This window comes from Gavia stellata, chromosome 14 (assembly GCF_030936135.1).
Source record: "Gavia stellata isolate bGavSte3 chromosome 14, bGavSte3.hap2, whole genome shotgun sequence".
Classification (NCBI taxonomy): domain Eukaryota; kingdom Metazoa; phylum Chordata; class Aves; order Gaviiformes; family Gaviidae; genus Gavia; species Gavia stellata.
The window spans coordinates 4,002,592-4,026,320 of NC_082607.1; the positions used below are offsets into that span (position 1 = coordinate 4,002,592).

At 36.8% G+C, this 23,729-nt stretch overlaps 1 protein-coding gene across 1 annotated transcript in view; it reads left to right on the plus strand.

The window, feature by feature from the left end:
- KLHL4 (kelch like family member 4) overlaps positions 1 to 7,861 on the plus strand; it is a 44,849-nt gene extending 36,988 nt beyond the window's left edge. Inside the window, exons 8-11 of the mRNA XM_059824358.1 lie at positions 1,797 to 1,959; positions 4,874 to 5,086; positions 6,698 to 6,869; positions 7,615 to 7,861. Coding sequence (XP_059680341.1) covers positions 1,797 to 1,959; positions 4,874 to 5,086; positions 6,698 to 6,869; positions 7,615 to 7,674 — 608 coding nt within the window. The 3' untranslated portion in view covers positions 7,675 to 7,861. The remainder of the gene's footprint in view (positions 1 to 1,796; positions 1,960 to 4,873; positions 5,087 to 6,697; positions 6,870 to 7,614) is intronic.
- Positions 7,862 to 23,729: the final 15,868 nt, after the last annotated feature.

A 23,729-nucleotide genomic window follows, 5' to 3' on the forward strand; every position in this document is an offset into this window, starting at 1 on the left:
AACATGCAGCAATATTTGTAGACGATATTTTTCAGAGTTGCCTATCGCCATAATTTTATGACAGTGATATTTATTAGCATTCACCTAACTTGCACAGTTCTTCCAGAGATAATTTTGCTTTTAGAAAATTCCACAATCTAGGCAACAGTGAAAATAATCAACTCTTTGTCCAATTTAGTGGTCAAGAGATATGTTTGCAATACAATAACAATCTGATTTTCAGGATTTTTTAAAATTATGACTTAAGTTAAGCCCATAGGTATCAAACACCTCTGAAAATCAGATCAGAGAATTACTCACACTGAAGACAACATTGCGGTAAGGAAATAAGTACGACTTCACTAATGTTGTAATTACAAGAAGTTTTACAGAGCTCTGCCATGGCTTAGTATATATGGGTCTTTACTGTACAATAATCCTTAATATTATTCACAGTGAATGAATATTATGAATATGAAATCTAGAATTTATCTCCAGAACTATAAAAAAAGTAAGTATAAGTTTACAGTTGAGGAGACTGTAAGGGAGGGAATGTGATGATTTCTGAGTGATTTCTGTATCACAGATCTTATGAAAGAGCTGGCTACTCTTAAGTTTACAGAAACAGGTATTGCTCAAAATCATTGGTGAGTTCAAATGACACAGAATATTTTTATTTTAATGAGTAATAGAAAAAGATTGATGGAGAATTATTTGGCAAACCTTTGTGGCCTGTATCACCTTTTCCACTGCTTGGTGGTAAAGCACAGTGCTGTGTTCTTACCAGCCAATCTGTCAAATTTATAAAAGCAAATACTAGTAGGTAGCAAAGGGAAAGAAGACAAAACAGATTAAATAATTCTCATTGAAGTCGTTATAATTACCAACTGCAGGGGCATAATTCTGCCCAACAAGTAGGTCACAGCGGTAAATTTGAGTGCCCAAAGTTAGGCTTCTATCTGTGCATCAGCCGGGTTTGCAAAACTGCCTTACACTTACAGCTCCTATTAGCTTCAGCGTGATTTTGTGGAGAGTTAGCACTTTTGAAAAAAATCAGGCCATGTATATTTAGGCCTGAAAAGACAGATTTAGAAAACTTTTAAGCAGCCAGAATCAAACATTTTGCCTTGTCTAACAAAGGAAGCAAACGGCAGCAGCAGCCCCCCAAAGGCGAGGCACCAAAGCCCTTCTCTCCAGAGGACAATGACACAGGATATGTCCACACAGAGCTTTGCAGAGACAGCCAGGTTCACTCTCCTGTGCCTCAAGGACAACAGATACAAGCCAGCTCTTATCCAAAAGTGTGTTCCCCTCACAGGCATTAAAACGTTATGGTATTTTAGCTAGTAAGGACAGCCAGCTACCCACCCACTCAGGCTTCATGCCGGCAGGACTACAGAGCTTCAGCTGGCTCAGAATAAGGATAGGTGGTTGGTTTGGGCATATTTTTCATTGCCTGCCTCAACCTTTGCCTTTCTTTAAAAGAATAGCATTGTTTCTCATTTAGGGGCTCAAATTTGCTTCAGAACAAGGTCAACAGAGGTGGAAGAGATAGAAGTCCAAGAAAAGAACATCAGAACTAAAGCAGCTTTCCTATAATCTTTTGGCAAATGATAATGCTTATTCAGAAAAACACTGTGTATGAAGTATTTTGTTTATCGTTGTTTATTCTGCCAAATGACAAGGCAGCTTTCAGATAGTTTAATACCAACTGAAATTGCTTATCTGCATACAGGGAATTAAAGTATGAAGTTAATGCAATGTTGGTCACTGAAATTATTAGATACTGTAGTTTGTCCCCAATTCTATCTTTTAAGGAGTAGCAATGCTTGAAGGACCAATGTATGCGGTTGGTGGCCATGATGGATGGAGTTACCTTAATACCGTAGAAAGATGGGACCCGCAAGCACGGCAATGGAATTACGTTGCTAGCATGTCAACCCCTCGAAGCACCGTAGGGGTTGCAGCATTAAATAGCAAGTATGTCAACAGGAAAAACTCTCATTGGTTTTTCATTTGCTTCCTTCCTTGGAAATACAGTTTCTTGAATTTTCTTTTCAATCTTATAGTAATTAATCACCTCAAGAAAAAAAGGAGAAAATATAATCCACAAAAATAAGAAAGGAAAGCTTTTCCTGTCTTGTGTGGTAAATTGTTTTCAAACTTGCAGTCATGTTTTAAACACATTTCAGTCCTTTTAAGTTATAGCAATTTGAAAATGTTATTACATGCATATCAGGTTTTTACCGAGAATATAACTTACGGGGATCTAAGATCAGCTACTTAAAAAAAAATATTCCAAGTTTATATTTACATTTTAAAATCACTGTGTCTAAGGAAGCACCATTTAAAAGAACGTATACAGAAACAAAGTCATTCCTCTGTCATTTTACGCCTCCTGCATGCATCTACATCTTTAACATACAAGTTCACAGTCGAGAGAAATTTTTAAAAGGTTAAAGGTATATGGTGTGTTCAATGAAAGGAAGACCAGTTTAATAATCAGGTATGGAATAAACAGCCTTGTATAAGTCTTATCCTACCCAGATTTATTCTGCCCCTCATATGGAGAGAGGGGCATGGAGATTGTGTGTTCACCATACATTGGTTTTCCCAACAAGACTTTCAAAACTTATTTTAACATCCTCCTAAAACACTAAAACCACTAAAGCACTTTTACACGGGAACAGACACACATATGAATCTACTGTGTAATCTGTAGTGAACAGTGTGTTACACCTTGTTGCACATTCCTATTTGAAAGTAGTTGTATTTCAGCAGGAGGAAGAACAATTCATCAATTAATGCCTAACAGAATTCTGTTGTCCTTCTTCAGCAACATAGTCTGGTGCTGGAAATACAAAAGCCTTGTAAAAAGTTATGTTGGAGAGCATGGCTTGAGCCAGCCTTCCTTCTTATTTAAATCTGTGGAAAGCTCTTAGCATGACAGTTTGTAGGGGCTGGGAATATTATAGTTGCAGGCAGACAACTGCATGTTATCCTGACACTTTATCACTGGCCTCCCTGTTCACTTCTTAAATTCCAGAGAAAGAGAAGGATAAAGAGCGGAAACAAAGACGTTAGCAAACAGCTATTTGCAAATGCAAAACTTCTTCACATACAAGTCGGGGTTTTGCATTCAAACATGACATGATTTTAATCATTAACTCAAAAGTCCAAGAGAGGCAGAACTGCGCGTTCAAGTCCCTGTTGTATCTCAGAGGAAATGTTCTCAGCACAAACTTCACCAGAAACTCCTGTTGGTACCTTCCACAGCGACATGCAGGAAACCACTTTGTCAAAGAGGAAATCCAGCCTGATCCTGACTCTGTTCTCAATCACTCCTGATACAAGCTGTCTCCAGCCTGGCTTAAATCACGTCTGTTAGTCTAGTGATGTAATCTGGCATACCAGGGGAAGCCGAGATCAAATGTCCATCATTCAGTGCTACTGCTGCGGTCTAACCAAGCATAATGCTTCTCCTTTTCCTGTTTCCCTAAGTCACACCATATTTTTTTCTATTTAACTCCACCAGAAAAGGCTTTAAGTTTCTGTGGAGCGACACTTTTTGACCAATAAATGGTCTATTGAAAACATCAGTCAAAAATGGCATATTTGTTCTTTTCTGTAGAGAATGGGAGACACTACCATGTTTCTAGGCATGTTACGGAAAACGAAATATCCCAACCAATCTGTTTGTATACACAGTGATTTCCTCTCTCTGTGAAACCTGTGTAAACAAGTAGACTGTATCTAATGGCATGATGTGAAAAGAAAACAAATCAAATCCTCAAGTTTTTTAAGGGGCAAGCAACAAACTGCACAACAGAACTCAAGTCTGTCTTCCATTCACAAACATTAGAAGAGAGAGCTAGAAATTTTGTATTATTCTAACAGTAGTCAAGAATTTTCTAGTTAAATTATACATCAGAATGGTCAAAAAAATTTTCCAGTCACTGGAGAAAAACAGGCACTTCTCAAACAAAATTCAACTGATCTGTTTTAGGTGTCTTGCTCTGGACAAGTCCACGTGTTCCCTAGGTCTCTAATTAGCTGCATTGAGTAAATTCAATTTCATGGCAGTAAGTAATAGCCAGGATTTTAAAGGAACCTGAACAATTGGCACACTCAACCTCTAGACACATCTGCTATTATATCCAGTATGCAGACCATCATATTCTAGCAGCATCCAAGTTAGCTTGAAATACAAAATAAATTCAGGCTTTGTAAAATTCATTGACAAAAAGCCACAAAACCCCCATGCTTCTTAATGGGGATTTCCACCATTTCTTCTTACGTGTTGTCCCAACACAGCTGGTTTAAATCTCCAGTTGTTTGCTAAGTGCCTTTAGGCTGAACAGACAAGATGACATACATGTACTGTAACTTCTGTCCAGCAGATTTTCTTAAATACAAACACTGAGGAAAATATATTTAATATATTTTGATATATGTTTTTGATATATAATGATGTTATTAAAGTTCTTGTACATATTAACAGTATAGGAAAAATGCTTACTGTGATACTAAGATGTCAAATACTCCATAAGCCTGTCATAGGGAATAATACCCATATATTTCAAACATATGTAGCATCTTTCAATTAAATTCCATCTATAGCTCGCATTTCAAGAAGCTGATATGCATTTTTAAGCTTAATTTTTATATGTGACTGCTTGAAAATTTACACTGCAAATGAAGAATTTAACTTCCTTCATATAGCATACAAAACCCTTTCTGCAAAGAAAGTTCCAGAGTGCAGCTGTCAGATAGCAAATAATGGGCATAATGGTAATTTTAAAGTGGTCTGAATGAAGTTAACGAAATAAAATTCCTGTTAAAATGAGACGCTAAAGACTGAAATTGTTGGCCTTCTTGTGGGTATTTATCCCAGACTGTATGCTGTTGGTGGACGAGATGGGAGCTCCTGCTTAAAATCAATGGAATGTTTCGATCCACACACAAACAAGTGGAGTATATGTGCTTCGATGTCCAAGAGAAGAGGTGGTGTTGGTGTTGCAACGTACAATGGGTTTTTATATGCTGTGGGCGGTCACGATGCACCTGCCTCCAACCACTGTTCTCGACTTTCCGACTGTGTAGAAAGGTAAGGAATTTTATTTTTTTTATTTTTTTTACATTCCAGGAAGGAAATATAAAATAATGTATAGAAGCAAGGAAAATCTCTTCACAATTAGAATTTTATGTTTGTAAAACATATTATGCTTTTTAAAATAATATTTTGAGCAGAATAACTGATCTCCAATGCTCTCGTGATAACAAAACAATTAACCCGCAGAAGTGAATTCCTCCCAGCTCCCCCTTCTATTTGAGCTGTCCAGGAGCCAGGTAAAGACAACTTAACAAGTAAGACAAATTCAACATGTGACCTTTCTATTTCTCAAGTGCCAAAACTCAGGTTTAGGCTACTTGTGTCATATATTGTAGGAACTAAATACTTTTCCATTGTCTCTTTCTCCAATAATATGGCTGATACTGACCAAAAGGTTAAAAATATAATAAATATCACATATTCACACAGGCACTAGTCACTACACAGGTATTTTCTGATGGAGGAGACTGATAGAAAGAGCCTTGTTTCTGTAAGAAACTATGTTGCTGTAGAAAATCAGGCTAAAACATAGGGTAAGGATCCGATTTAACAAGGAAAAAAAAAGTAAACATGCACCAAAGCAAACTACTTTAGCTTGAATTCACACTTTAAAACTAAATAGCACATTAATACTTTGGCCTAATGATTTTGGTAGCGCACAACAACTGTAAGCAGTGAAATTTTGGTTTTATATCCATTTCTGAAAGTAATTACCTTTCTAAATGAAAATACTGCTTAGCTGGTCCTTATTTAATCCCATTTTTGTGTTCTCCACTGACGAGCACAGTTCTTAAGAAAATGCAAATATTGGACATTTCTTTTTCAGAAGTGGAAGTATTGTGTGTCAAATGTTGCTTTGCCACTGTGGTGGCACGTGGCACAATGTGGGAGGACAAGAGAACACCTGAGCCCTGGGTGAGAAGGGAACATAATGAGTGGGGACAACTCCTCTGGCTGTTTAATGGGCCGTAGGTATCCATTGACACTCTCGTGTCATTTGGGGACAAGAAAGGAAGACTGAGCAAGTATTCAACTCTGTTGTGAATAACAACGGCTAAATTTTGTTCTCAGTTAGATGGTGTAAAGCTGGAACTACCCTGGAATTCACTTGAATTCTTATGGGAAATTGACTGACTACATATCGGAAATAAAATCAATGCCAGTGTAAAGTACTGCCACACATTTTGTGTTACAAACTTTTATCAACTATATGAGATATTTAACTTCTTTTACAGTGAAATTTGCTGAAAACATTAGTACTGACAAGAAAGAGAAAACAAAAATCTTTATGGAGAAAGAAAAAAGAATATATTGAAATTAACTTTGCTGAATCAGCTGATGGCATTGTTATCATTCCCTCAGGCCTCATGTATGCTCAAAATGTATTGATTTTTTAATCAAAAAGTGAAAATATGGGCTTGAAGACCCCTCTAGTGGCTAAACTAAATATTTCATCATGTTGTTCACAATTCTCTATGCTAGTTCATGGTGTAAGCTGAACTACAATACAGGAGAAAATAAGTAATAGATGAGAATCAGTAATTTAAATTTGAAATGTGATTCTACAATGTACTTTTTCTAAATTTTAATCATAAAACATCCTAGGTATGATCCTAAAACAGATGCTTGGACAACAGTGGCCCCCTTGAGTGTACCTCGGGATGCTGTTGGAATTTGTCCTCTGGGGGACAGATTATATGCTGTTGGGGGCTATGATGGCCATACGTACCTGGACACCGTGGAGTCCTACGATGCTCAAAATAATGAGTGGACAGAGGTAATAGGAAGAATTGCCTAATAAATAATAGGAATTCTTCCTGCAGCTAGGAAGAATTCTGTCTGAATAATGGACAAAACAACAATGATTATGTTGCAAAATTATCACTGGTTTTGTGAAAAATTATGTATTAGGATGCAGCAATACTGTAGTTGGGCTTGCATAAAATATTGGTTGCCTCTCCTGGGAAATAACTGTATAAAATTTTTCAGACTAAAGGGTGGAGGCAGCGCATGGGCAAGTGAACCAGGTCGCACAAATAATTTTGTGCTCGAATTTGCGGCTGTTAGCGCCGGCATGCCTTTGCCACCAATGACCTCTACTGGGGGCACTTCAAGTTTTCACATTTATGACCATCATCATTGAGACCAAGGGGAAATATTTAAAACTGTCAAGATCCTTTTGTAGCTACACAGTCCATGTTTTTGGAACACAGGATATGAAGATCGTTTACGAAAGTTAAGGGGAACACCACCAGCCTACATTCCTGTAACTCTCAGAAGCTGCTAAAGCCTTTTCCCCAAAAGCCAAAACTGGGTTTTCAGCACCCTAGTTAGATCTAATTTTTTTAGCAGTACATTAGTTTGAATAAACAAATTGCTTTCCTTTTAATCTGCAAGTAATTTCTTCTAGTCCTATATGTAGGAGTCTACTAAAAATGTCTCCTCCATTTTCTTTTCCTTTTTTTTTTTTGTTTGTTTGTTTGTTTGTTTTGTTTGTTTTTTGTTTGTTTTTACCTTTTTAGGAAGTTCCTGTCAATATTGGAAGGGCTGGAGCATGCGTTGTTGTTGTGAAGTTGCCCTGATGACTATAAATATTGTGAAACTAAACTTTGAGTGGAGTTTCATGAAGATAAGAAACCTTTCCAGCAAGCAGTACAGACCACACACATCTTAACAGCCCTCCAGTATAGAGAATACTTATCTCTGAGCCATTATGCTATTAGAGCACAGAAGTGTCTTCCTGCATTACAAAAATCAGAGAATTTTGCATACGTGAATTATTTTATTACGCCTAATACATAAAAATTCAATCATATGTTTAAATGGTTCAGGTTTGTTACAGAAGTGTGTCTCTTATTTATAAAAGGCAGTTGTAAAGTGATAAATGGGTGTATAAGATTTCATAAACTTTTTTCTTTTCTACGTTGGCAGTAATGCTAATGTTTATAAAAAGAGCTTTTACATTTTAAGTAAATGGAAATGAGTAAGAGAGAAACACCTTCAACAGAGAACTGCACAGAAGGAAATATTTGCCCATAAATATCACTGGCAACAGAACATTCTCTGCAGAGGTAACTTCATTTCTATATTCAGAAATTAAATTACTAAATTAACTTTAAAATCAAAACAGAGAAGTATACAATTTGGTTGCTATTCAACCTCTGGCATTGCTAGTACTGTGACAGAATACCCATTTTTAGCAGTATATTAAATTGAACCATGCAAGTTAAAAAATACGAGGGCTAAGGTATCTTTATGTTATTAAGTACGTGCCAACAGAAAGCAATCTCTTTTGTCAAAACACAATGCTAATATAATTTGCAATCATTTTCACAGTGCATAGATATGCAATATTTTAATGCTGATCAGCGTGTCAGGTTACTCATGGATTTGCCTTTGCCCACTAACCATCTGTCAGTATGCGTTAAACTAATTTGACTATCCTTGGGATAAGCACCATGCATTACATTTTAAAACAATCACATAATTACATTCCTTAAACGTAACTTACAAAATGGAATTTTTATATCATATTGATATGACAGTCTTTGACCGCAGCTGAAGATTACCAGCTTTCTCTCATGTACAGTAGAAATATGGTAAGAAACCCCCCACATCTACCTTGTAACGTTCGATACCATTTATATAAGCATGTTTACGTTTTATTTGAAATTAAGGGAATGCTAGGAATCAAGAATAAACAGGAAAAGAATCACCTGAAAACTGCACATAATATTCCACATGCATGATATTTTCTTTTTGTGTGCCAATTTCTAACGAAGGTTTTGATTTGTTTTGCATTAATCTCTTTTTTTTTTTATAATTTCAAATGCTGAAAGTGTATTTTAGAAAAAGAATGTACGTAAGATATTCTACGCTGTAAAGCACAATATTTGGACAGTGTCTACTTTAGTGTTTGTTATGTTGTTGTTTTGTCAGTATCAGAAAATTCAGGACAGAGATGAAAATTTTCTGAATGTGTAGCCTAACTTTCCTGATAGAATACTGTGTTTTCAGAACTCAGCAATATGCTATTTTAAAAAATTTATAGTATTAATCCTATTGAATGCTTCTAAAGATGAAATCTCATAAAGCATATTTATAAAAAGAAAAACATTTTTAACTTTCAAAATCAATTATGTTTATATATAGCATGCTACATTCAAATAAACTTCACTTTCTCTGCTAAGAAAATTTAGACTATATTTTAACAACTTTGTGGGGTTTGTTTTCAAGAATAGAAAGCACAGAAGTATCAATCTCATTTTTGTACTCTAAAAGGACAAAAGATCCTGTCTTAGCATCTGGTCCACATAAACTAAAATTTACCTTCCTTCTAGCACTTCTTTTTAGATAAATTTCATCTTTTTTCTTTCTTTATTTTTCAAAAATAGTTACCAATACCGTCATGTCGGGAAGCCCTTTCTACGGAAGGAGCTCACACACCCAAGCCCTTGGCAACCTGGGTTGATTGCCTGCAGAGGGCTGAAAGTACGCAAAGTTTTAAGATGATTTCTTTTTGGGCCATTACATGAGGCTGCCCTACAACACAAACTTATCAGTGTATCAGCTTAGAACAACCTTCATTTAGTTGTGAATTTCTAGATCAATACACAAATCCCTTGCTAGCTTGGTGGGCCAGGAAACAGACTTTATTTCATTGCTATTTTCATTTTGTATCTACTTTTGTGGAGGAAAAAAAACCCACCCCACAAATAAACCCTACCAACCCAAAACGACACGAAGAGCCAAGCAAATGGGGAACAAACCCTAAACCAGCTAGTGGGTCACGGGTTAGAGAACTCACATCAGGGAAGGAAGGTGTTTTTATTTCCCACCAAATCAATAATCTGAAACAAATGCAAGGGGGCCAACCACCAAGCTTGACAGGGAATCTGCATAATAAGACATTTGTGAATGTGAGGTAGATGTTGATTTTATCTCTCTCTCCCCCCTGTCCTATAGGTAACCCATCTCACCACCTACCTAGAACATCTTTTTGCAGCAAATATTAACTTTAAAACATGAATAATAAAAATATAACATTTTTGCCCTATTCATGGCCATCCCAGCTTTGGTCATGCAACAGCCATGTGCACTCTTTTGTATAAATGAAGACTTGTGTGGATCAGAGGGAGAGGGTCGCTATTGCTTATCATTCAGGTTCTAAATCATGCTTTTCTCATGCTCTCCTATAACAGCACATCACCAGTAACCAGTATAGTCTCATTTATTCTACTCCTGTTTGGAAAGCACCGGTATTGAATGCACATTTTTAAAACTCTAAAATTCAAATTATACAATATGCAACTAATGTCAAGATATGTGCAAGAGGCACATCAGAAGAGACACTGATAAACTGCAATACCAACGGGTCTTTCTCACAGAGCCTTTGCATGGAAATTGAAGTTTGCTTGGGGTAAAAGAAAGCACACAGCCTCAAGTGAGAGAAAGCAGGCACGGGTCCTTAGCTGGTAGAGTGGTTTACAAAATCTAAAGCCATACCTAAAAGCCTAATCAAGTGTACAGGAAGGAAAGAAAATTAAGACTAGAGCATAGAAGAGGTCAGGTTTGAAGAACAGAAACTGTGGGTGAGTACCTTAACTCAAACACACAGGACCAGCCTTTGAGAGCTGCGTGGCTTGAAATGTTATGACTGCAGAGATGACGTAGAATTCCCCTGCCTTTGTCCCCTCCTTCAGCTTGCAAATTTTATTAAACGCTTTATCGGTAAACAAGGCATGAGACACTTAGGAAAAACACTTAGATACAAACAATCCCCTTAAACATATCTTTACATATACTACCATCTCCATAGTTTAATAAAGTCTCAAAAAGAGTATTAGAAGAAAATTACACTTTCTGTATTTCTTTACTGTTCTCTAAAGAAATCGTGTCATGAGGTTCGCTTATTTAAGAAATAGCGTAAGAAAGAAAAATTCTTTTAGCTTGCAGCTACATTTATCAGTTTGATAAATTCAGTAGCTCTTCCTACCTTGAACCACAACCACTGAGACGGGGTATGTGAATATTTGCATGTGTGTTATGTGATGAGATAGTCTACTAATTTCTATGGCAAGGCTGTGGTAACTAGCACACTTTCTAAATTTTAAGTTTAAGGCTGTATCTTATTATAGAAACAACATAAAGATAAATAGGGTTAAGGGGAAATGGGAAAAGATGGGAAGGGTATGAAGCAGACAGAAGTCAGAGAGCAATCTGAATGCAACCTTATAAATTAAAGTGGTTAGCCTGGGGAAGAACGGATTTAAAAACCATGTGTGGAGAACTAATTCTGCATGTCCCTCTCCTGGAGTGGAAACTCAAACTTCAACCTCCATCTGAAGAGGAGGTATTGAGAGGTGCTATTAAGGTACCATGGAAAGCAGAAATGATGAAATATCTTTACACCGAGTTTACACCAAAATGTTTCTTTCCGATGAGTACTTTTATGTGCAACTGTATAGCTGGGAATCAGGTTGTGCACAGACTGTCGACCCTGTTTGGAGCTGTTGATATGAAAGTTCATTTCATCTTGTAAAGAATAAGAGCAATAGTACATGTTTTAGGTTTTTTTCTTCCATATTATTTGTACAGCGGTGAAAAATCACGTGAAAGGAAACTAGCAATTCGCAAAAGGAAATTGGACACCTAACAGGAAGATAGAAGAAAAGCAAACTGGAGAGAATTTGGAGATGTTTAGACATCATTCGGTGAGGGGAAATGCTAGAGATATTCTCTGATGAGGTGTCATCCCTTCACATTTCCTCTGTTTCCCCAAACATGAGTAGGTGTAATAGTTACATGGCATCTTTGCTTATAAGGTACCCTGACAGCTGCACGCACAGCTGGCTCGCTTGCAAAGCATGGGAGGGAGCCATCCTCTCGTATCTCTGACCTTGTACCGCTCTGTGCTTTTTTATCATGACTCTCGCTGGCAGAATGATTATTATTCGTGCTACTTCTTTTTTGCCCAAATCATTGTGTTTTCTTTCTTTTTAAGCCCTGGCCCTTAAACCACCTTTTCCCTCTTTGGACTGGGTGATAATCTCTATGTGAACCAGACCAGCAATGAGACTTTGTATAATGTAATGTACGGGAAGCAGGGATACCACTTACCCCATGAAATCAATTCTGGGAAAGACTGAAGGTTCAGCTTAACCACTGTCATGTCTCCATTTACCAGCAGGAGATATTTAGTCAAAGCGCGTAAGAACCAACTAGCCCAGAAAAATCCCCTCCATTACTTCAGCAATATTACTTTCAGTAATGTAACTGCATTACTGGAGCGTTCATCTTCATAACACATCTACAGGGTAGGAAAGCAGTACTATAGCTATTTACAACCGTCACAGAAAAAATAAATTATTTCTCTGACAGCATAGCAGAAAAAAAAAAAAACCCATTAAGGGAACGAGTTAGACCCAATTAGTTCAACACCCAAATTAGCTAACAGGCTATCCTGTTCCGGACGGTATCTCCGCTAAGCCAATAAGATTCATAGAAGTTCAAAGCTTATTTGAGCTACCTAGTCAACTAGCTCATGCTGCCACCTTCTCTTTTTTTCTGCCTTCTTGGTTATGGAACTTACAAAACCAGCTTTTCTACATGCTGAATTGATTGAAGAGTGAAAATAAACCTTTTAACATGAAGAGAGACATTTGGTTGTCCATGCCTGGAAGGAACGGGCAGGGTAATTTCCTCAAAGAAGGAATCAATGAAGTGTCATATGAGGCTAATCCTATCTCTTTCTACATGTATATGTCTGTACATAGTTATTACAACATGTAATTTTTTTGTTTCCCACCTGACCTAGACTCATTTAGAGATAGGGTGCATGATGCTAAATACTGAAGCCCAGATATTTAGCATTGTATCTGACTCCTCAAAAGCAAAATCCTGCACTGAAATTAGCTCATTTTCTCTGACCCCAAATATCATAAAAATTGCACGCTGAATAAACTGCAGTGAATTTATTTGTACATTTCAGCATGAGTCCTTCCCATGGGGAAATTTCATTTTATTGATCAGAATTAATCCCTGGGGAGCTGAAACTGAACTTCTATAACAGTTACCACCAGCATAGTATTTCTAAGAGGTTGTACGCTACGAGTACCTACAGTTGATATTCAAGCTTCTCTTCTTATTCTCTATCTCCTCTTACAAGGAAAGGGGGGAATTTTATCATAACAGAAATCCTTTCACTGCCACTTCTCCTCAGAAAGATGGAGGTCTGCTTTTTTCACAGTAAAACTCTATTCTATTTATTGTTAAGATCTCTGCTGACCTCATCTCTTGACAAAGGAACCTGACAACAAAATGCTACATTCAACCATTCCCACTTTTCAATAAAGCTCTGCTACACCATTTGCACATAGAGTCATTAACAGTTGCACACCTTCTCTTCCTCATGCCCACATCTCTGAGGACGTTTTTTTCTCCATCACAATTCTACCTGTGCAAAAAGAATTAAAAACTCTGTTCTCTTGCACATGAATAATCATATTGATGGAGTGTACAGAAGAGGATAGCACTACACATAATCAAGATTTTGACAAGCTGATCATATATGACTGAGAAGAAAATATATCCTCCACTTATTGCTTGGACAACTTACTTGGGAAAGACTGTCCAGGAATGATCTTTTAATATGGTATTTTAAATATAGATTCTACTTTGTAATTAATAATAGAAAAACTATATGTGAAAGTGAGTTTGCATGTTACTCCATCAGGAAGTTTAATACAGGACACTTTCAGTTCCACTTGTCCATTTTAGTGAGAGAATTAATCTGGTTTAATCAAACTCAATGTCCAAAACAAAATAATCTCAATTTACAGGAATTGTTAAGAAAATACTCCAATGTTTAGCCCAAATTATTTCTGCATTTTGAAAGTTACAAAGAGTGTTGAGGAATGGGGAGTCGATATGAAGACTAGGATAGTTTTGGGCAAGACTATGTGCGATTGGATACAAAAATATCATCTAAGTGACTAAGAATTTTGGCTTTTCAAGGCAGGATTTCTTCATCTTATGTTTACTCTTTGTTATCCCTTCTTTTGTCTGTAATTTAGGTGGCATTCCCTAATCCACTGGAGAGGCAGCCTCTCACATTCTCTTCTTCATTAGATGTAGGCAGAAAAATATATAGAAAATAAAAAGCCCCAACCTTGGTTGAAATAATCAATTAGAGTGCCTTTGAATTTTCAGGTGACAGACTGACGTTCTGTTAACAGATTATTGCTTTATCTTCTGTTCCACAGATAAACTTGGTAAAAGGAGACTGTCCCTTTCCCTGAATAAATTTCACAACAGAAGTTGAGTAAATTCCAGTAAATCACAACAACTAGTAAAAGTCGAAAGAATCAACAAAACGCCATCTAACTTTAACTGCAGTCATCTGAAACTGAAACGTCCTCTGTTCTCCTTCTTTGAGAGTGAAGCATCCTTCAGAGAAGTTGTGTGACTGGTATATACATACATTATCAAAATAACACACTTGTAAGGCTTTCGTCTCTAACCAGGCTTTCTCTTTTCTTCTGGAAATATACCTCTCTTCTGAACTTTACAATTTCGCCTGCATCTTGTTTTCAGTTTTTATGTCTATGAGGCCACCTGAGGTAATTTTCTTGCACATGTTTTCTGGGTTTTTTGCTCTTGGTTTTCTATAACCCCTTCAATTTGTATGCACTTACAAAACTGCTACCCTTTGGCCACATCATTTTCAACCTTTAAAGCATCATAAGCATCTCTCTATTCCATTGCAAAATAGATGATTAGAAAAATATTGCAATATCCCTGTAATGTATTGCCAAATATATAGCCCAGAAAACATTTTGTGATGTTAAGTGCAATGCAGAAAATATGAAGAAAAATAACATAGGCAAAAATAGAGGATAGTTTTTCATTTCTTGCATAAAACAGTTTCTCTAAACTGCAGTCAGCGCTAGGTGCCTTAGGATTGCAGAAACCAAGGATTGAATAGCCTACAGTCAAAGCTTATAGGAACTTTGCCAGCGTTCCTTCAATCTGTGCAGTGACGTGAGATCTTTTTATCAACAGGGTCACATACACTTCATTTTCTACATAGGATTTTCTCATTGTGACTTTCCTTAGAGTTACTTCATGTCTGTCAGTGAATTTTTCAGTCAGGGAAGACATGAACATGTTAAACACATACCCGCTGCTTAATAATCCGAGTCCTCTTCCTCAGCAAACTGGATACAAGTTTGCTCATAATCTAGTGCTTGAAAAGTCAGGTATTGAACACTGAGGTTTTCTCATAGTGCTTGAGCGTACAGTGAGAGTTCAGTTTAGGCTTAACAGTTTGCAATACAGGGTGTGCTCAGGAGATGGTGCTGTGTGACAATTTTTAGAGAATCCTGGCTCTTACTGGGAGAATGTGAAGCTACCTTGTAGTAATTTTTATCCTTTCACAATAAATAAACTCTTCCCTATTTCATAATCTCAAGAGCCTACTACATTTTTTAGCGACACTGTCTTCCACTCCTCCACTTTCACCACGTGCGCAAACACACATGCTGCTGACCTCTTAAGTGCAATTTTGGAATCAAAAGTTGCAAAGTTGCAGCAAAGCACCTCTCGTAAATATTGCCAACGCAGCAGCTGGTATCGCTGTCCTGTGCCCGTCCTGTGGTTTTGGCACATTGAAAAAGTTGCTTGTTTTTTCTTTTGCTGAGCACAAATCATGAAAACCATTTCTTTACTTGCAAAGGCTCAACATGGAAAGCCAACGACATAGGGACAGACTGAGGGAGAGAAGCCAGTATTTTCCAGCTGGCCCATTAGCCCACATCAACTAGCCAGCTAGCCCACACCACCTTTCCCTGACTTAACCCAGACACATTTAAGATGCAGTCCCTGAGATGGGGTATAATCTATACATATCTGCCTTTTAGAAAAGGGACATGTTTTCTAAGCAAGTCCATAGAAGACCATAAATATAATATAAAATATTTTTTCTTCTGTTTCCCCATGTTCCATATTAGGAGAGTCATGAAAAGGGGACAGAGGTGAATACAATGCGTTTACGTGAAAGACAAGGAAACTGCACACAATCCTAACATTTCTTTCTATAGGGTATAAAGCAGGGCCTCATCCCTCCTCTGTAGCAGTGAGCAGCGAGACTGCTCCCAGATCTTCGATGCAATTTTTCCAGGGTTCTCCACCAGTCTCAGCTCATCTCACCTCTCTGTAAAACTAGTGAGCTGCAACTAAACTATTTCTCCCTATCACGTGGAATTAATACACAATTCAATGATATTACTTCTGGAATTCAGGAAGAGGTTCTGAAGTACCACAAGAAAATAGGGCTTATGAATTATTTCTTTCAGAAAAGAGAGACCAGTTCACAATCAGATTTATAAGACAGCTTTAAATAAAAATTTTTAAAAAGTATGTGTTGGGAAAAGTGAAGTATAACACCACTTTACTCTGCCATACTTTAATCAAAGTGATAACTATTCTTTACTGACTGAGCTCAGAGAATTTTGACTATGCTTTCTCTGGGGAAGTTAAAACCCAATGAAAGTATTAATAATCTCTTACGAACCACCAGTATTATATGGCAAAGTTTGCTTTTTTTGGACCAGCACACCCCCCCAAGACATTGCATCAATAATTACAACTGTGGGGCAATAGAAACCCCAAAAGGACTTGATTTCTGAGGTACAAGCAGTAGAGATGGAAAGAGATCCAAAAATCCAAATGGATTCAATGCCTCAGCTTCCCAAACTGCTCAGTCTCCATCTAGTATTTTAAAACCTAGAGCTAGTATTTGGACGCAACTATTGACATGAACAGTCTCTGTCACTGCCTTTCCCTCCCTCCCTCCCTCTCCACTCCTCTCTCATCCCCAACCAGGAGCTTTCTTCCCATTTCTTCCAAAATTTGGAAGCATCATTTCCCTAAAGAATGGCTAGGCTATTCTGCTCGTTACCTGCTCTTTATTCTCACAGACTCCTTAAAAACAAATATCCTGCCCTCAAATTCACCAAACCTCTATATGCCAATTGCCCGGGCTTTCCTACCTTTGAGTTTTGCCTTCGAAATATTTAGTTCAATAGTTATGTGACAGTGCTTACATGTCAAATCATGCAAGATAAAATAATGCCAGTTGTCAAGAAAACAGTCCAAGTAGGAAGAGTTTTAATTTCAAGCATTCAAATGTAAGTTAATCTGTCTTAAAATAAAGACAAAATCAGCACTTCTAGACAAAAAAAGCCTATGTGTACAGCTACTGAACAACTGATGATAATTGAAAAACCACATTCTGCCCAAGACATTTCTGATAAGAATTGATTATCAAAGACCTCATTAGTTTCTTTCACTCTACACTGTTTGTATTGAACAATAGTAAATAGTCTTGTGATAATTGTGTCTTTACAACTTTAAGTATTACACTGATACTCAGAAAAACATATGCTTGTCAGATTCACAATTGGGAAAAACAGTTCACCGTATAAAGAAAAATTCATTTTAATCACACCCAGTAATCAGATTCTTTTGTGAAAAAAGGGGCCTGCAGCTGCTAGATGGAATCAAACACACTTTAAAAATTAAAAAAAAAAATATCACTGTGGCATGTTTTTCCCAAGCAACATTGTACACACTTCATTAACAATACTCTATAAAAATGGGAAAGATTTGAGAGAATAGGTCAGGAGCCAAAACAGACACTAAAGAGCAGGGGAAAAAAAAAAGGAAACTAGAGTGAATAGATTGGAACTCCGAGGAACCTCTCAAGCTCCATCTCATCTTTTAAATACAATAAAATACAATATGAAAGTCTTATTTGATGATTTATCACACCAAAGTAAAAGGACCATGAAGCAAAGCAGAAGCAATGAAGCTATAGGAGTATTCAAGAGTATTCGTTACAGACTTTTTTCCTGTTTTCTTCCTGCCAACTAAATAATTTTGTCAGATCAGAAAGCAATGTGGTGTTTGGAATCTGTTTCACTCTATATTTAGTAACTTAGAGATGAAAATTGTATATATATTCATATTTCAATTATCTGACATGCAGACATAGCAATGGAGTTAAAATTCATAGTGATTAAATGCTAAGAGGAGGTTTTTATTTTATTTAGCAACAGAGCCAGAAAGCCAACCGTATCTTAGGCTGCATCAAAAGCAGTGTGGCCAGCAGATTGAGGGAAGTGATTCTGCCCCTCTACTCCGCTCTCATGAGACCCCACCTGCAGTACTGCATCCAGCTCTGGAATCCTCAGCGCGGAAAAGACATGGAGCTGTTGGAGCAGGTCCAGAGGAGGGCCACAAAAATGATCAAAGGAATGGAACATCACTCCCCTGAAGACAGGCTGAGAGAGTTGGGGTTGTGCAGCCTGGAGAAGAGAAGGCTCCAGGGAGACCTTATAGCAGCCTTCCAGTACTTAAAGGGGGCTTATAAGAAAGATGGGGACAAACTTCTTAGCAGGGCCTGTTGCGATAGGACAAGGGGCAATGGTTTTAAACTAAAAGAGGGTAGATTTAGACTAGATTGTAAGGAAGAAATTTTTTGCAATGAGGGTGGTGAAACAGTGGAACAGGTTGTCTGGAGAGGTGGTAGATGCCCCATCCCTGGAAACATTCAAGGTCAGGTTGGACGGGGCTCTGAGCAACCTGATCTAGCTGAAGATGTCCCTGCTCATTACAGGGGAATTGGACTAGATGACCTTTAAAGTTCCCTTCCAACCCAAACTATTCTCTACGAGTCTATGATTTAAGGGCCTTAACTGATTCTTGGTTAAAAACCAACAAAATCCAAAATGCGATAAAATTTCCTTAAATTTTAAACATCAGTCTCAGCCTCTGTGAATTTCACTTTACATATTTTTTATTTGTCTGTTAGCTCCTTGTATTTGTTCTCTTTTGTTCACAGTCAAGCCTTTTTTTTTTCCCCCTTTACTAGATTGTCATCATAAAGCCCTTATAATTCTCTCAGGACTGTCAAGTTTGTTCAGCCCTCAAGAGACAGATATAATGCAAGTTCCACTACGTATGCTGGCATCTTGTCATAAACATACTGTAGCTAGAGATGAAAGTAAACTTTTGCTACAGTTATTTCAGGAATATTGTTTGGAAACTGATTTGGTAATTGTCACTATCTTGAAAGGTTTATAGTGTTATCATTTATTTATATAACTTTTTTTTATTATTACTTAAAACAAAATCTTCCCAGGGAAACAACCTTGAAATGTCTTTATGTAGTTTGATCACTTATTTTCCCTCATAGTAACTACTGAGGCAACCCACCTTTTTTTCCACATAGTACATGTTCATATAATCTCAAAATAGTTGGTAAAATGGCATTTAATGTCTGTTAAGTAAACAGACATACAAGAAAAGAATTTGCTATGAGCCCCACAATATCTCACATCCAGCCTTGACCAGTGGAGCATGTTTTAAAGAAAGATAAAAAGTTAATGAGTAACCAAACTATTGTCTATTTGTTTCTAAATGTACTGCAGAGTTACAGATTTTATTTAGACAGACTCACAAGATGCACTGGAAAAATCTCAGCAGAAATTCTCGTTTGAGAACAGACACTTGTAAGGGTATAAACACAGGATCTTGTAGAATTGTGCTTGGATATTGTTTGATAACTACAAGTAACAAGCTGTTGATTTGAGTGTGCTACTAACGTCTTGTTTTTCAGATGCTAGAGTTATAGGCTTCCAGAGGAAACTGTTGAGTACATCAGAATAAAAACCCACCCCACCACCAAAAAACCAACGCCCCCACAAACCAGTCTGTAATAAAATACTGCATTCCAAATCTTTCCCTATTATTTCCCCGGTGCACATTTTGGAGATGCAACATCAGCTACATCAAATACCGCACTTGAGCACAGCGAATGAGCAGCAGTGCAATGTGATAGATGTAATGCCTCCAAAGGGAAATAGAAAGCAACTTCTTAAAAGCAACAGTTAAAAGCATTTTTTATACCTTACATATTGCCAGAATCAGGACTTAAAGGGTCATTGCAACAATCTAAAAGTGATTTGCAAATAAAAGTATACTTTCTGTGCACAGTATTAAAAGTTTCTCTTTTCTGCTGTTAAAAGTTCATTTACTCTTCTATTATAAACTGCTGTTACGTAAAATAAATTCAAGCTGTATCATTCAGGGAGAAATAAATCTCTCTTATAGACATCATACCATGCCTTACCGTTTTGGTAAACAGATTTTATTTTCTAAGTTTCATGAACTATGAAAAGTACAGATACACTTCATAAAACAGTAACTTAATTTTAAAATAAAGTACCTGGCAGACATGTGTCCTAATGTGGTGATATTTTTATTTTTTTTGCAGCCTACTGCCAGTCCCAGTACTAGGCATTGCAGTAGTAAAATAAGGAATTTGTTTATTTATTTATTTTATTTCTCAGTTTTTCAAAACCTAACCCACTAAGAAGATAAACTTGTTAATACTATGACTGGAATTGATTACAGACCAAAACTCTGCTCCCGTATCTAAGTAGGTATGGGGCTCATGTTTCCAGGTTTGAGGTATGGGTAGATTGTAGGTGTTAATTATAACCAATACTAAAATGTGTCATCTTTACTTCTGTAAAAAAAAGTTATCTGCCTATTTCGGTACAGATTAGCTGATAATAGGAGAGGGTTGTTTGGTTTCTGTGGTTGTGAACCCGAGTCATGACAACTGAGGTCTTGTGTTGTCCTTTTGTGGGGGGCAGACTAATTCTTTCATCTAATTTCCATTATTACACAACAAAACCATGCCAATTTAGTATCTTCTGGAAATTTCATATTAACTTAGGAAAACTTGAGATACTTACTAGCTTCACCTCAGTGCTTTTGAACCATGAACTGAAACAAGCAGAGCTCAAACAACATGGAAGTTTCTAACTGATCTAAAACCAAAGACTAAATACTGAAGAAACCAAATACTAAAAAAAACATCTTTCTTTAAACTGGTCATGTAGCAAGTACATACCCAAAGGGGAAGTATTTGGTGGCACTTCCTAGAGTTTGCCTCACAGAAATTGGGCGTATGTTAACACAAGGAGCTTTTCTGCCCCTAGCCAGCCTTTCTTCCCAAACGTGAGAAATTAAGTCACAAAACCGGTCTTCCAATAGCAGTGTTAAAGGACCTACTATTTTTACTAGAGCCCATACCAGTAACGATATTGTTGGAAATAATGATGTGTATGTGAGATGGGGCTGAATGAAAAGAAAAGGGAGGAACCAATAAAGCAAAATTAATGAACTGAAACAAATGCACTCCGGGTGATAAATTACCTGTATAATGTGCATATATACCTATATATTTTACAGTATAGGTCAGCGACTACATGGCACATTTTACACTGTACCATGAATGTTTGTTCTTTGTTCTATTTACTACTCCAGCATTTTATACCCTCAATATTTCTCTACTACAATCTCCTCCTCCTCTATGGAATTTTAAACACTCTTTTGAGCTAAACTTACAGTGTCATAGTTTCTATACAGATATGGAAAAGAAATACAACCATATTTTTGAATGTTGAAAAACTGGTAGTTAGATGCTATAGTTCAGTTTCCTGATTTTTCTAAAGTTAGTTTCTTTGTATTCTGATTAACATATTTTCTTTGATTTCAGGAATTTCAACCCTTCTGCAGTTTTCGTAGGAAGTGAGTGGACATTACTAGAGGTTAAATGAGGTATATTACTTCTCACAATTGTCATCAGCTTTTTCACCAATATCAAGAGCCAAAAAACAGTGGGGAGAATAAAACCTGTTTTAAAAAAAACTGTGTAAGCTCCTAAATTAAGATTATAGGCCTCTGAAACTGTGACTGCCAAAGGAACAGAAAAGTGAAACTCAGTCTTTCACTGTGGAGAACTAACAAGGATCAAACAAGAGCAAACAAGCAAACAAATTCTTTGAGAAGGATCAACAAACACAAAAATATGATATGCCTTTTGACTTCTAATCTTTTCATAAACAATACTAGAATAACCAATCATTCAAGCTGAGATAATGAACTCTATGACTGAAAGCATTCAATAAAAGCAAGAAAACACTCAATATATGCCGTAACCCTTCTGAATGAACGACCTTGGGATTTGCTTGCATTGGAGGCTTAGGAAAAGTTTGTATTGCATTAAACATTATATCTTTAAAACTCCCCACAACTTGAAACTCCTGGCATTTCATCTCTGTCTAAAGGCATGCACAATAGTCTTGTAATTCAGTACAGACAAATTTTATTTTTAGTCTGTCTCCCGCAGGTGATATCTCAGAAAGTCACACAGTCTAGCCAGTATATCTGTAATAGCACTCCAAGCTATTTTTACAAAGCAAAACAATTTTTAAATATGGTATTGAATTACAAGATCAGTAATTTAATTTCAACTTGAAAAAAAATACCACAAACAGCAGGCTGTTTGGCTGAGAGCATAAAGGAAGGGAGAGGGAAAAAACTGCATTTGAACACAAGAGAAACTGAGGTTTGGATTATATAGAAAATTCAAAATCAGTCTGAAGCAGCATTTTAAATGAAGGAAACAAAAGATACACTGTATCCCTGACTGCATATGCGTTACGTTTATGTTTTTTTTAAAGTTTAAAAGCTTGTTATGTGTCTCAATAGTTACAGATTTAACAGTAGGAAATGATATTACTGGGAAAAAAATAGGTGCATCCAGCTCTTACAAAAGGGAAGTACTGTTGGTGTATGGTAATTTTACAGTGGACTCCTATTTCTTTGAGGGAGGAAAGGGGTGAACATTTACTCAAAATGCTAACGAGGAAAGGGATTTCGTCAGCAAGATAACCCATAATAAACTTGATATGTTAATTAGGATACTGAAATGCATAACAATTTTAAGAAAAAGCGGTTCTTTCTACTGCATATTTATTTATTTGGACTGACTTCCAGTAACTGGATAACGATGATATAACTGACTAAATTCAAACTGTCATGAAATCTTTGTTGTGTTTACTAAGTGAAATTACTTTTCAGTTACCTGTTAATAGGAAAAGTATTACTATGGCACTGGGCTATGATTCTAAGCATGCTGTTCATTTATTTATTTTTATACCTGCTAAGAGCTGGAATGGCCACTGGATTACAGTAGCTTTATGTTTTGAAAAGAGAAAAGAAAAATGATTGGTGGCACAAGACAGAAGGAACTTCAGGACTGCAAAAAACTCAAATTCTTCTAGGGAAATTCTTTAGTTGTCTTCATCACCACTATGTTCTTACATTGTACGGTACAAGGATACAGTCTTTATGGTCTTAAAGAGAAGGAAGGGACAAAAGGAAATGTTTTCGTGACTTCTAAATAAGGGGGAAATACCAACACAATGAATCAAATGGGAAATGAGCCATGGTGGTGTTCTGCACTATTTACCAACAATTGAGGTGAGCGTTTTGTACTATTCATCTTCAACATTCAGTCTGCATCATAAGATAGATAACTACTAAAGGAAAGCTAAAAACTCTATTATAAGATGGCTACCTGCTTTAAACTCTTAAAAACACATGCAATTTTTAAAGCTCAAAAAAATAAATTGTTTTGAGCACAGCCCTGTGTTTTAGACATCCCTAGAAAAAATTCTTCCATCAAATGACTTTCTAAGTCAACATACCAATCATCTGG